This window comes from Ovis aries, chromosome 3, assembly GCF_016772045.2.
Source record: "Ovis aries strain OAR_USU_Benz2616 breed Rambouillet chromosome 3, ARS-UI_Ramb_v3.0, whole genome shotgun sequence".
NCBI lineage: Eukaryota > Metazoa > Chordata > Mammalia > Artiodactyla > Bovidae > Ovis > Ovis aries.
The window spans coordinates 214552039-214565791 of record NC_056056.1 but is presented as its reverse complement, the minus strand read 5'-3'; the positions used below and the strand labels follow the sequence as shown (position 1 = coordinate 214565791).

At 50.2% G+C, this 13753-nt stretch overlaps 1 protein-coding gene across 7 annotated transcripts in view; it reads right to left on the bottom strand.

The window, feature by feature from the left end:
* Positions 1 to 13753, bottom strand: part of CACNA1C (calcium voltage-gated channel subunit alpha1 C) — a 462078-nt gene that overhangs the window by 67644 nt on the left and 380681 nt on the right. For all 7 annotated transcript variants that reach the window (XM_042248242.1, XM_042248240.1, XM_042248245.1 and 4 more), the window contains exons 12-14: positions 11149 to 11309; positions 10110 to 10335; positions 359 to 566 (exon numbers count right to left, since the gene is read on the bottom strand). In XM_042248242.1, the coding sequence (XP_042104176.1) occupies positions 359 to 566; positions 10110 to 10335; positions 11149 to 11309 (595 nt within the window). The remainder of the gene's footprint in view (positions 1 to 358; positions 567 to 10109; positions 10336 to 11148; positions 11310 to 13753) is intronic.

The following is a 13753-nucleotide window of genomic DNA, read 5'->3' as shown; positions in this document are numbered from 1 at the left end:
TTCCTGGGAGCAACCCCCCCTCCTCTCCCCTCCCCAGCAAGAGCCGTCTGCTCTCTTCTGTGGATATTTTGGGCTTTCGTGCTGAATATATTTGAATAAAAGTTTCCACGGCTAAGAAGCAGATTTTTAAGCCACTGAGTTGGACCCCAGGGGTCCATCCGAGAGTGGAATTCCGTGGGGCTTGGGGGTGGGGAGCTGCAGATGCTCCTGGGCTCCCGTGACCGACCTGGTCTGGCTTTGGCTGCCCCGTGGGAGTGGGAATCCCCTTCCTCTCTGCTCCCCCACTCCCCTGGTACCTGCTTTCTGCCCCCTCTCCCCCCACCTCCCCGGCCATGATCTGGCAGAGAAAGGTCCATACCTGAAACACGGTGAGGAGGGACTGTGGGAAGTTGTCGAAGGTGCTCCTCCGGGTCTGCATCTCATCAAAGTTGAACTTCCCCCCAAAGAGCTGCATCCCCAGGAGGGAGAAGATGATGATGAAGAGGAAAAGCAGCAGCAGCAGCGAGGCAATGGAGCGCACTGAGTTCAGCAGGGACGCCACCAGGTTGCTCAGGGAGTTCCAGTACCTGAGGACGAGGGGGCGTTAGCTTCATCACCTCCCTCCACCTGCCTCACCCGCCAGGGGCTTTGAGACCAACTGCAGCTCCCTGCTCTTTGCCCTTCCCTTGGGGCAGCGTGGTGGTGGGACTGGGTTGGCCAGCTCACAACTGGGGTGTGAGTGACTCAGTTCAGGGCCCAGGCTCAGAAGCCTGGTTCCGACCCAGCTCTGCACATGCCTTTGGGCAAGTTGCTCAACCTCCCTTCTTTCTTTCTTCTCCGCACCTGAAGAAATAGGGGCAGTGACAGCTTGCACTTCATTGTGTTATTGGGAGGATTACTTGTGATAATGATTTTTTAAAAGCTCCGCACTCAGGCAACAAAATAAAAAAAATAAGTGAGACAACATCAAACTAAAAGCTTCTGACAGTAAACTCTCAGCAAAGTGAAAAAACCTACAAAACGGGAAAAAAGTATTTGCAAACCATATATCTGATAAGAGATTAAGATACGAAGACATATTCTTCAACATATATGAAGAATGCATACAACTCAATAGCAAAAAACAAACAGCATGCCAAATAATCCAACGAAAAAATGAACAGAAGGCCTAAATAGACTTTTCTCCAAAGAAGACATCCAGATTGCTAACAGACACGTTAAAAGATGCTCACCGTCACTAATCATTAGGGAAATGCAAATCAAAACCGCAAGGTATCACCTCACCCCTTTAGCATGCCTGTCATCAAAAAGGCAAGAGACAAGTGGACATGGAGAAAAGGGAATGCTTGTGCACTGTTGGTGGGAATAGTGTAAACTGGTACAGCCACTGTGAAAAACAAAGTGAAGCTTCCTCAAGAAAATAAAAGCTAGAACTACCACACGACCCAGCAATTCTGCTTCTGGGGATATACCCAAATGATACGTCCATTGCAGCATTATTCACAATAGCCAAGATGCGGAGACAACCTAAGTGTCCATGAACGGATAAATGGATAAAGAAGATGCGGTATACATTATCTACAATGGGATATTACTTAGTCATTAAGAAGAAGGAAATGTTGCTGTTTGCAACAATGTGGATGAACCGTGAAGGTATTATGCTAAGTGAAGTAAGTCAGACAGAGAAACACAAATACCATACGATCTCATTTATATGTGGAATCTAGAAAATACAAAACCAAAACCAAACAAAACCCCTCACAAAACTCACAGAAAAAGAGATCAGATTTGTGGTTACTGGGGGCAAGGTGGCGGTGGCAGGCAGAATTGGATGAAGCTGGTCAAAAGGTACCAACTTCCAGTTACAAATTCCTAGCACAGAGTTGGACATGACTGAAGCGACTTAGCAGCAGCAGCAGCATTTATTTCAGTTCAGTTCAGTTCAGTCGATCAGTCATGTCCGACTCTTTGCGACCCCATGAATTGCAGCATGCCAGGCCTCCCTGTACATCACCAACTCTCGGAGTTCACTCAAACTCATGTCCATTGAGTTGGTGATGCCATCCAGCCATCTCATCCTCTGTCATCCCCTTCTCCTGCCTCCAATCCCTCCCAGGATCAGAGTCTTTTCCAATGAGTCAACTCTTTGCATGAGGTGGCCAAAGTACTGGAGTTTCAGCTTTAGCATCATTCCTTCCAAAGAACACCCAAGACTGATCTCCTTTAGGATGGACTGGTTGGATCTCCTTGCAGTTCAAGGGACTCTCAAGAGTCTTCTCCAACACCATAGTTCAAAAGCATCCATTCTTCAGCACTCAGCTTTCTTCACAGTTCAACTCTCACATCCTTACATGACCACTGGAAAACCATAGCCTTGACTAGATGGACCTTTGTTGGTAAAGTAATGTCTCTGCTTTTCAATATGCTATCTAGGTTGGTCATAACTTTCCTTCCAAGGAGTAAGCGTCTTTTAATTTCATGGCTGCAATCACCATCTGCAATGATTTTGGAGCCCCCCAAAATAAAGTCTGACACTGTTTCCACTGTTTCTCCATCTATTTCCCATGAAGTGATGGGACCAGATGCCATGATCTTCGTTTTCTGAATGTTGAGCTTTAAGCCAACTTTTTCACTCTCCTCTTTCACTTTCATCAAGAGGCTTTTTAGTTCTTCACTTTCTGCCATAAGGGTGGTGTCATCTGCATATCTGAGGTTACTGATGTTTCTCCCGGTAATCTTGATTCCAGCTTGTGCTTCTTCCATCCCAGAATTTCTCATGATGTGCTGTGCATAGAAGTTAAATAAGCAGGGTGACAATATACAGCCTTGATGTACTCCTTTTCCTATTTGGAACCAGTCCTGTTCCATGTCCAGTTCTAACTGTTGCTTTCTGACCTGCATACAGGTTTCTCAAGAGGCAGGTCAGGTGGTCTGGTATTCCCATCTCTTTCAGAATTTTCCACAGTTTGTTGTGATCCACACAGTCAAATGCTCTGGCATAGTCAATAAAGCAAAATGACTGTCTGAGGAGGCATTACAAATAGCTGTGAAAAGAAGAGAAGCTAAAAGCAAAGGAGAAAAGGAAAGATATAGGCATCTGAATGCAGAGTTCCAAGAATAGCAAGGAGAGATAAGAAAGCCTTCCTCAGCGATCAATGCAAAGAAATAGAGGAAAACAACAGAATGGGAAAGACTAGAGATCTCTTCAAGAAAAGTAGAGATACTAAGGGAACATTTCATGCAAAGATGGGCTCGATAAAGGACAGAAATAGTATGGACCTAACAGAAGCAGAAGATATTAAGAAGAAGTGGCAAGAATACACAGAAGAACTCTACAAAAAAGATCTTTACAACCAAGATAATCACGATGGTGTGATCACTCACCTAGAAGCAGACATCCTGGAATGTGAAGTCAAGTGGGCCTTAGAAAGCATCACTATGAACAAAGCTAGTGGAGGTGATGGAATTCTAGTTGAGCTATTTCAAATCCTGAAAGATGATGCTGTGAAAGTGCTGCACTCAATATGCCAGCAAATTTGGAAAACTCAGCAGTGGCCGCAGGACTAGAAAAGGTCAGTTTTCATTCCAATCCCAAAGAAAGGCAATGCCAAAGAATGCTCAAACTACTGCACAATTGCACTCATCTCAGACGCTAGTAAAGTAATGCTCAAAATTCTCCAAGCCAGGCTTCAGCACTACGTGAACTGTGAAATTCCAGATGTTCAAGCTGGTTTTAGAAAAGGCAGAGGAACCAGAGATCAAATTGCCAACATCCGCTGGATCATGGAAAAAGCAAGAGAGCATTTATTTAGCTATAGATAAATAAATGCTAGGCATGTAACATACAACACAATGACTGTAGCCAACACTGTTATATATGAAAGCTGCCAACAGAGTAAATCCTAAGAGTTCTCAATACAAGGATTTTTTTTTTCTTTTTATTGAATACACTGTAGCTCTATGAGATGGTAGATGTTAACTAAACCTATTATTCTGCAGTATATGTAAAACAGACCATCATGCTGTACACCTTAAACCGAGACACTGACATATGTCAATTATTTCTCAATTAAACTAGAAAAAAATAAATTCCAACTTGAAAAGAAAAAAACCTCAGTATAGTGCCTGGCACACAGGTGATAAAGGTTAGTAATTATTGTTACCACTATTGATCTTCAGACAAAAAGACATTAAAATTTTCTTTTTCCAGAGTGTAGCCCTCCTCCCAGCCCAGGCATGAGTGGGGTCTCCATCGGGTGAGGGTGGGTAGGGTGGCTCATGGATAAGAGAGGGTGCATGGCTTATTGTGGTTTCCCAGATTCACCCTATTCAAATAGTTGGTTCTTTAAAAAGCCTCTCTTCTGGAGGTTCTGATTCAATAGCTGTGGTTAGGGCCCAGAAGCCTGTTTTTCACAAGGATCCCAGAGGATTCTGGTAAACAGCCAAGCTTCAGAAACCCTGAGTTGCGACTGCCCCACCCAACCCCATCCCTCCTGCACCCCTCCAGCCTGTGGCTGGCTGTAAACACAGATGCTCTTCATCGTGGGGACAGACGGGGAGGGGGAAAACCCTCTCCTGGAAAAGGGGGTGGGACACGAATGGTTGGAAGGGCTCAGAGACCTGGGACAGGGTTGGTTCAGGTGCAGCAAAAGGGACATGGCCTCCAGCTGGGGATGTGCCAGGACACAGCCTCTCATATGTCCCAGAGCCACCCCCGCCCGGCCACCTTCCAGGTCACAACCTCAATCTCCTCCACTTAAGATATTCCCAGCTTATCACTGAGACAGATAGGGAATTGTTTCTGCTGCTCAAGACAGTGACATGCAAGCCACCCCCACGGCAGTGTGGCAGCCACACCCCGGCTGGACCCCTTTCTCCCGGGAACGGCTTCCGTATTAAGTGACAGAAGCAGACGGGCCAGCAGTTTGCACGTAAACATGACTTTCTCCCCAGCCTGGAGTCTCTCCTGCTCCTTTCTCCTTCAGACAGCTTTTCTCCACTCTGCTCTGCCTGCCAGCCACATGCTCTCGGTTTGCAGAATGTTTAGATACATTTCTGGAGAAGAAAATGGCAACCCACCCCAGTATTCTTGCCTGGAGCATCCCATGGACAGAGGTGCCTGGCGGGCTACAGTCCATGGGGTCTCAAAGAGTCGGATATGACTCGGCAACTAAATAACAATGTACATTACATGCACTTGCTCTAGAAATGCTCATACGTCTTCCTCATCTGTCTCACCAAATAGGCTTGAGACTGTGAGGGCAGAGGCTTTCCTTCCACCTGCTCTATCTCTGTCCTCAGGTGATTCTGGCCAGCCCCGCGTGTGTGCTGGGCTCCTGGTCAGCTAGAGGCTGTACTGACCATTCTACTTGAAGCGAGGGAGTCAAAGAATCTCTGTGGGGCTAGAACACTCGCCCTGCTTACATTTAAAGCTCCTAAGCCTGCCTGGAGGGACGCACTGAGGAGGGACCACTTCCTACATGCCGACTCCCAAGCCTTACCTAGAGCCATAACACCACTGTCGTGAGGGCACCAGCGCCTGGCAGCAAGGCGGTGTTTAGGAACCAGAACTCTGGAGCATGTTTGTAACGAGAATACCCAGCTGTATCGGCCGGTGGTGGGGAGCGGGGATTAAGGTCATGTGGGTTAAGGTCACAGAGCCCCTAAACTGCACAGAATATTCTGGGAAAGACAATGACCATAAACATCAGCGCCTTAGTTTTCCAGAGGCTTGTGGACACGAGGGGAATAGACTTAGGCTAGTCTATTTCGGCTAGCCTAAAAGGAAATGGCAACCCACTCCAGTATTCTTGCCTCGAGAATCCCATGGATGGAGGAGCCTGGTGGACTACAGCCCACGGGGTCGCAAAGAGTTGGACACGACTGAGCGACTTAACTAACTTAACTAATAGACTTAGGCTAGTCTATTCTAGCCTCTGAGCGCTGAGGCTCAGAGCTGTCTGCTGGCCAGGGGCGCAGGGGCGCTGGCCTAGCAGGCCCCAGACCCGAGAGAGAAAAGTTGCTGAGTTGGGGAGGAGGGCTGGCTGGGGAGCAGACCAGGGCCTTGGTTGCAGGCAGCGGAGGCTGTGATGGAGAGCAGGTTGTATCACCTGTCATGGGCCAGGAGCTGATCTGGGAATGCATGGTGGAGGAGGCCTGGAGGGGCTGACGGGGTCAGAGCCTCTGGCCGGAAGGGAGAACCCTCTTCTCCTGCTCCTCGTGCCCTTTCCCCCCTGTCCCTTCCAGCTGCCACCCTGAGGCCCAGGTGAGGAGCCACAAAAGTATCACAGCTGATGCTCTTAAGACAGCAATAAATCACAGCACACCAAAAGCATCTGATCCACTGACATTAAAGGAAGGAGAGAGGACAATAGGGAAGAATGAATGAACGAGTGAGCAAGCTAATCAGTGATTCAGGGAAGACCATCACCGAGGGAGCAGGTGTTCAAGGCCCCGACGTCCCCCCACGGATTCCTCCATAACATAAGGTCTGAGGCTCCCGACCTTCCACGGCCAGACCACGTGTCACACTGGTACGTGTCAGGAGAACAGACTGTGGTTCCCAGACATGTGTGGGGGGAGGTGGGCAAATTGGGAAAGGGGGTCAAAAGGGAGAAACCTCCAGTTATAAAATAGAGTCCTGGGGATGTGGTGCCCAAGGACCAACTCAGCGGGGTTCGAACTCTGGTTCCCTAAGACTCACCAGAGCCTGGAGGGACGCTGAGGCTGAACCCGGCATTTGCTGGGCCAGGAGGCGCCAGATAGGATTCCATTCCATGGCAGTCAGGGTCTGGGATGGCCTGGGCCTGGGGTGGAAACTGCTGGTTTAGTTCCTCCTGTTCCCTATCCTGCACTTCACCTGGGGGCCGAGACTCTAGAGTCAAACCCAGCTGGATGACAAACTCAAAGGCCTGGTCTTTCCTGTTTGCTTCAGAGGCCTCGGTCATGCAGGGGCCAGACCCGGATGGGCCTGCGGCCTGGTCACACTGGCAGGGCAGCCTGCCTGGACCGTGGGACTGGGGAGGTGCTCCCTGAGCCTCTCAGAGTCCCCTGGCTGGCCCTGTGGTCGTGTTGGGGTGAGGCAGGGAGTGGAGCATCGTCCTCACCTGTCTCCTTAATCCCAGAAAACCAGCACCTTCCTCACTGATGCCTGGCTTGTGGGCCCCCAGCCTGGGAAGTGAGTGGATGTCAAAGTCACCTTTATAACAGGGGCCCAAAATGAGCGCAGAACCTCCCTGGGTCCCTGGGAAGAGTCGGGGCTGGGACATGGCAGGGGGAGGGTGATCTGCGGCTCGGCCAGACTGACAGGGACACTGAGACGCTCAGAGACTGGAGGGTTTGTGCTTTGGGCTGTGGGGCCCTTGTGGTCAGGATTCACCAGTGGGGCTGTCTATGCTGAGTCAGCTTGGTCTCACTTCTCAGGGCCTGGGAAGGGAGTTGCAGGAGCAAGGGAAGGATTTAGGGCTTCAAAGGGAAAATGGCAATGGCTGGAGGGACGGCGGTGCACTTAAAGACCAATTGTTTAAAAAATGAGCTGCGATTAGTAAACTGGAATCGCATCCAGCTCTAATCAAACCAAAGCTCTTCCTCCTCCCCACAGAGCGGATGTCAGGCTGACAAAGAGCGGACAAACTGGACATGAAAACCATGCAACACTTAGAACCCCACGGAGCCCCGAAGCAGGAGAAAGGATCTCAGACATCCTGTGGCTGGAAGGCCCTGCTCATTCACTCAAAGATAACGCAGGTGAAAAGACAACCCTCAGAATGGGAGAAAATAATAGCAAATGAAACAGCTGACAAAGGATTGATTTCCAAAATATATAAGCAGCTCATACAACTCATACCAGAAAAGCAAACAAACTAATCAAAAAGTGGGCAAAAGGCCTAAACGGGCATTTCTCCAAAGAAGACATACAGATAACTGACGAACACAAAAAAAGATACGCAACATCGCTCATTATTAGAGGAATGCAAAGCAAAGCTACAATCAGATGTCACTTTATACCGGTCAGAATGGCCATCGCCAAAAACACCTACAAACAATAATGCTGGAGAGGGTGTGGAGAAAAGGGAACCCTCTTGTACTGTCTGTGGGAATGTAAATTGCTATAGCCACTATGGAAGACAGTATGGAGATTCCTTAAAAAAAAAAAAAACTATTCCTTCAGAACAAAACTACCATATGACCCAGCAACCCCACTGCTAGGTGTATATGCTGAGGAAATCAAAATTGAAAAAGACACATGCTCCCCAATGTTCATTGCAGGTCTATTTACAACAGTTAGGACATGGAAGCAACCTAGATGTCCATCAGCAGATGAATGGATAAAGAAGCTGCGGTCCATATACACACAGTGGAATATAAGCCATAAAAAGGAACACTTTTGAATCAGTTCTAATGGGGTGGTTGAACCTAGAACCTATTATACAGAGTGAAGTAAATCAGAAAGAGAGAGACAAATGTGTATTAACACGTGTATACAGAATCTAGCAAATGGCACTGATGAACCTCAGCGCAGGGCAGCAACAGGGACGCAGACGCAGAGAACAGGCTTGTGGACACAGTGGGGGAAGGAGGGGGTGGGGTGGGTGGAGAGAGTAGCATGGAAACGTCTGCGTTACCGTATGGAAAATTAGAGAGCCAACGGGAATTTGCTGTATGACTCAGGGAACTCAAACTGGGCTCTGTAACAACCTAGAGGGATGGGATGGGGTGGGAGGTGGGAGGGAGGTTCAAGAGGGAGGGGACATATGTTTACCTATGGCTGATTCATGGTGATGTATGGCAGAAACCAATACAATATTATAAAGTAATCATCCTTCAATTAAAAATAAATAATTTTTTAAAAAGGAAGAAGAAGGAAAAAAATCAATTTAAAAACTTGGCTGGATTCATGTTAGGTCTTCATCATTATGAGTGTTCTCAGCTGAGAGCCGTCAGAAGCACCATCTTAATGGGGTTGGGGCTGCAGTCTGGAGAACTGAATGCCAAGGAAAGGTCACGGTTTCACAGTTATACACAAAGGTTCATAATTTTAGACGAGAAAGAGGACAAAGGATGGCTGCGGAAAATCAGGCCAGAGTGTCTCAAAGCGAGGTTATCAGAGCCATGGCTCAGAACACCCTGGGGGGTTTCTGGTTAAAATCTCTAGGTTTGGGGAGATCCTTAATGAGCTCCTTTGAGGAGGACAACTTGGTTTGAGAATCACAATCACTGGTCCAGAAAACACTGTTAAAAATAGCATCTCCGAGAGATTTTCAAAGAAGAGGGTGAAACAGACTTGTTTGAGGCAGGGCCAGGCTGACCTGTCTCAGGGGACCACCAGGCACACTCTCAGACCTTATTTTAGGTATATCCTCGGCTCTGGAACATATTAGGGATGAGGTTCAGAAGCGGGCATGGGATCCCCCCAACAGCTAGTCTCTCTGGCGTCTTCTAGAAGCCCCCAGAGGGTTTGGAGACTGGAAAACAGGAAGACAATGACCTTTGCCAAAGGAACTTTTAATTAGATGATGAAATTGTTCTGTTCATAGACTTACTGGGGATCTGAAAATTCCTGTAGACTGGCTTTGGGAAGCTCAAGGATAAAGACAGACTTAAAATGGTTTCTTGGCAGTAGTTTCAGATTAGAAATAGGTAAATTGTTGATAAAAATAGAATGAACATTAAGATACTATGACAATACCTGGGAGCAAGAATTCTTTTCTATAGGAATTAAAAAAAAAAACAAAAAAACCCCACCAAAAACAAAGACAAAGCCCCAAGCAGGTGGCGTTTTGAGAATTATTTAAAAGGCACCTGAAATGCCACATTAAAAATAGCTTTGGGCAAACCCCAGGAGGAGCAAGCAGAGTCAGTCAAAAATCCTTTAAGTCTTGTCTCTGGAGATGGACAAGAGAGTTTAGAAAGTAGAGAAACTGGAATCCTTACACATTGAAAAACTAAGATCATGGCATCCAGTCCCATCACTTCATGGCAAATAGATGGGGGAAAAGCGCAAACAGTGACAGACTTCATTTTCTTGGGCTCCCAAATCACTGTGGAGGGCGACTGCAGCCTTGAAATTAAAAGACGCTTGCTCCTTGGAAGAAAAGCTTCCAAGGAGGGGAGAGGAGGGCGGCACGCACCTTGTGATCTTAAATATCCGCAGGAGGCGCACGCAGCGCAGCACGGAGATGCCCAAGGGCGACATGATCTTGGTCTCCACCAGGATGGTCTCCAGGATGCCGCCGCACACGATGAAGCAGTCGAAGCGGTTGAAGAGCGACACGAAGTAGGCCTGCAGGCCCAGGCTGTACATCTTGAGCAGCATCTCCGCCGTGAACAGGGCCAGCAGCGCCTTGTTGGCCGTGTCTGCAGGGGCCGCATGGGGCGGGGCAGAGGAGGTGAGGGTGGGGGTCCCTGCAGGGACACCCTGCGCTGGGTCCCGTACACGGCCCTCCCTCTGTGACTCGTCCAGTTACCTCAGCTCACATCCAGCGACATGTCCCCCACCCTCCGAGTCCCCCTACCCCACAGTGGCTCTCCAGCCAGCCCAGCTGCTATCATATCCATTTTCCAGACACAAGAAGTGAGGTTTGAGGGGCTGCCATCTGTCTGCTCAGACCCACCAGTGAAGAGCGGGAGCTGGGGGGGTTTTTGTCTGCCCTCGTCACTGGGAGGAGATGGGCCCGCCCAGGTTCCAGGAGACTCCCCGGGGTCCAGGCTGGGTCTGCCTGACCCTCGGGTTGGTACCCTAGCGAGGGGTGGTAGGACTGACAGCCGTGGAGGACAGGTCCCTGGGCTCAGGCCACCCTCGTCCTCTCCCTGGCTTTGTGCTTACTGCCCCTCGCAGGTGTGGGCCAGCACACCTGGAGGCCGGGACGTGGCAATCCACGGGGGCGACGGGCGGGCAGTGAAGGATCGGACAGAGCCAAACAAGCCACTGTTCCTGACGTGGTCTCCTGGACCCAGTGGTGACCGCCGGGACAGGTGGACTGCATTGCTGGCCTTGGGGGTCCCGTGTATGTACAGTGAGTTGGTGTTGTTTTACTGGCTGGTGAGCTGCCAGGCCCTGGTGTGGCCGGGGTGACCCACTGCCCTCTCGTTCCTGGCCCTGCTCCTCTTGCCCACCCCCGGGAGAGAGCCCCATCAGCCCGAGTAACAGGAGGGCTGGCGGCCTCTCACCTTGGACTTCCGTGAGCCAGTGGGGCTGGTTGTAGTGCTCGGAGGCGATGGTGAGCGTGTTGAGGAAAACCAGGAAAATGACCAGCCAGTAGAAGATGCTGGACTTCACGGCCGCGCGGCACTTCCTCCTGCAGAACCGATTCCACCGGCGCCAGTAGCGGCTGGAAGGGGCAGAGGAGGGGCACGAGAGGGGGCTGCTGTGAGTTCAGGTCCTGCACTGGATACCTCGCTCCCCTGAGCTGGTCCAGCCTCACCAAGGGCTGAGGGCCGAGCATCCCACTGCAGTCCTCCTCTGGGACCATGGACCCCTCTTCTGTGACCCCATGCAGGGTCAGCCTGGCCTGACGCTGAAGGGAGGTACCCTGTTTTCATAACAATGGCATCCCTAGAAGCAGAGCTGCAGGTATAACTAGTAGTGATTATAGCATTAGGACTAGTAATGCTCCCACTAGTGAACCCCACGTCCACCTGGCTCCACATCAGGCACTTCTCATGCCTTCTCTGAGTCTTCGAACAACTCTGCAGAGCAGGCGTTGTCCTGCTTTTCAGAGGAAAGCCAATGGTCCTTGAGTTTGGGCACCTGGACTGACACCGGTTGGGGTCAGAGTCAGTGGTGTTACCCACCCTCCACTCCCCAGTCCAGGCGCCCCGCCCTCATCAATGGGGGTGCGAAGAGTCAGCAACAGAGCTTCTTGCCTTCATGGAGGGCTCTGTTCAGGACAATGGGCAGACCCCCCATATCTAACATGAGTTCATGGCACTCATGAGCCCTGAAAGCCAATCCATGGGTGGCGGGACGCTTGCTCCCATGGCCTCTGGTTAGAGACTTTCATCAAACCTGGCTGTGCATAGAATCACATGGGGAAACTTAATAACAAAAACCCACCAGTATCCAGGCTCCAACTCCAAACCACTTAAATCTGATTGTCTGGGGGTTGAGTAATTTTTAAATACCCCCCAAATACTGTTGGGCTTCCAAGGTGGTGTTAGTGGTAAAGAATCCGCCTACCAATGCAGAAAACACAAGAGGCTTGGGTTTGATCTCTAGGTCGGGAAGATGCCCTGGAGGAGGAAATGGCAACTCACTCCAGTATTCTTGCCTGGGAAATCCCCTGGACAGAGGAACCCAGTGGGCTACAGTTTGTGGGGCTGCAGAGTCAGACACGACTAAAGTGACACAGCACACACAAAACCATTGCTGTTTGTTAAGATTCCGGGTGGTTCTCTTATGTAACTACTGATGACAACCACGGAGCTGGAAGATCCCAAGGAAACACTCACACTTTATAACTTTGGTGGATGGGTTTATAGCTTGTCCCCAGTTTCATCCTCAATACTGAGAAAATATGCAGCTATATTTGGTAATTCTGTTGGCCAAACATTTAACAAATGCCCACACCGTGCGAGGAGGGAAGGGAAGGGAGCGCAGGGGAATCTGTGGGGCTCTGCCTCGAGAGGGGATCTGGGTCTAGAAACCAAACAGCCAATGAAACAGCCATGCGGTCAAGGGTCAGCTCAGGGATGGGATGCTCAGCCGGCTGCTGGGCGGGAGATGAGGAAGGCCACAGCTTCACTCATGCAAAGAGGACAATGAGCCGACCGATTTTGGAGGCAGGTTAGCAGGGCTTTGACCCTGGCCTTGAATGCAGGGGAGAGAGAAAGGGTGGGAGGCATAGAGCCAGTAACCAGCATTGGCCCCCTGCAGAGGAATGCCTGGAGGTATCTGCAGGTCGTGTCTGTAGGAACACCCACTGGCGGCTGAGGATGGAGTCCCTACTTGTGGACAGAAGGGGGCCTCTGGGCACCTGCACTCATGTCTGCATGATGTCCTAGGTCTCCAGGTCCCAGACTCTGCTGTTAGGACCCTCCACCCACCCCAGACGGCCTTCAGGAGAGCTTGACTTTGTATTTCTACTCTGTTATTTTTGTGGCTATGGTCCGTGGGAAATCCTGCTGCCATGCTTGCCTCTGCTGGAATCTGTTCTGAGACTAGGAAGGGGGGCTCATCTAAGGAGGCCTGGCTGCCCGGGAGCTGCAGGAGAATCTGGCTTGTGGTCTGCAGAGCAGGGAGGGAAGGAAGGGTTCTGACCTGACCCCACCCTCCATCACCTCAGGGGCAGGGACACCACCTAGAGGGAGCACCAAGCCTTGGCAGGGATGATGGCTGCTACTGGGGGAGGGTTACCACACGGAGAAGAATTGCCCGGAGGTCAGAAAAATGATGGTTCCCAAGTGCGCTGTGGGCCTTTCTTTCCCCTAGACAGACTGTCAGGGAAGAGCGGAGGTGGGGTGAAGGGGGATAAGGCAATGGGGTGCTCTCTAGCTGGGGGGGCGGCTTCTGAGTGCTGGACTGCAGTGCTGAGGTGCCTGTTCTGGCCAGGGCAAGACTCTGCTTGTTTCCTGTGACTGAGGTGGGTAATACTGTAGACAAAGTTGGGAGACATTTTTCTCCCCCAGAAAAACAATTTCAGGACACTAATCTTAAATAGTGACAAGGTGGCTCCGTGGTAAAGAAGCTGCCTGCCAATGCAAGAGACGTGGGAGATATGAGTTCGACCCCTGTGTCGGAAGATCCCCTGGAGAAGGAAATGACAGTATTTCCCAG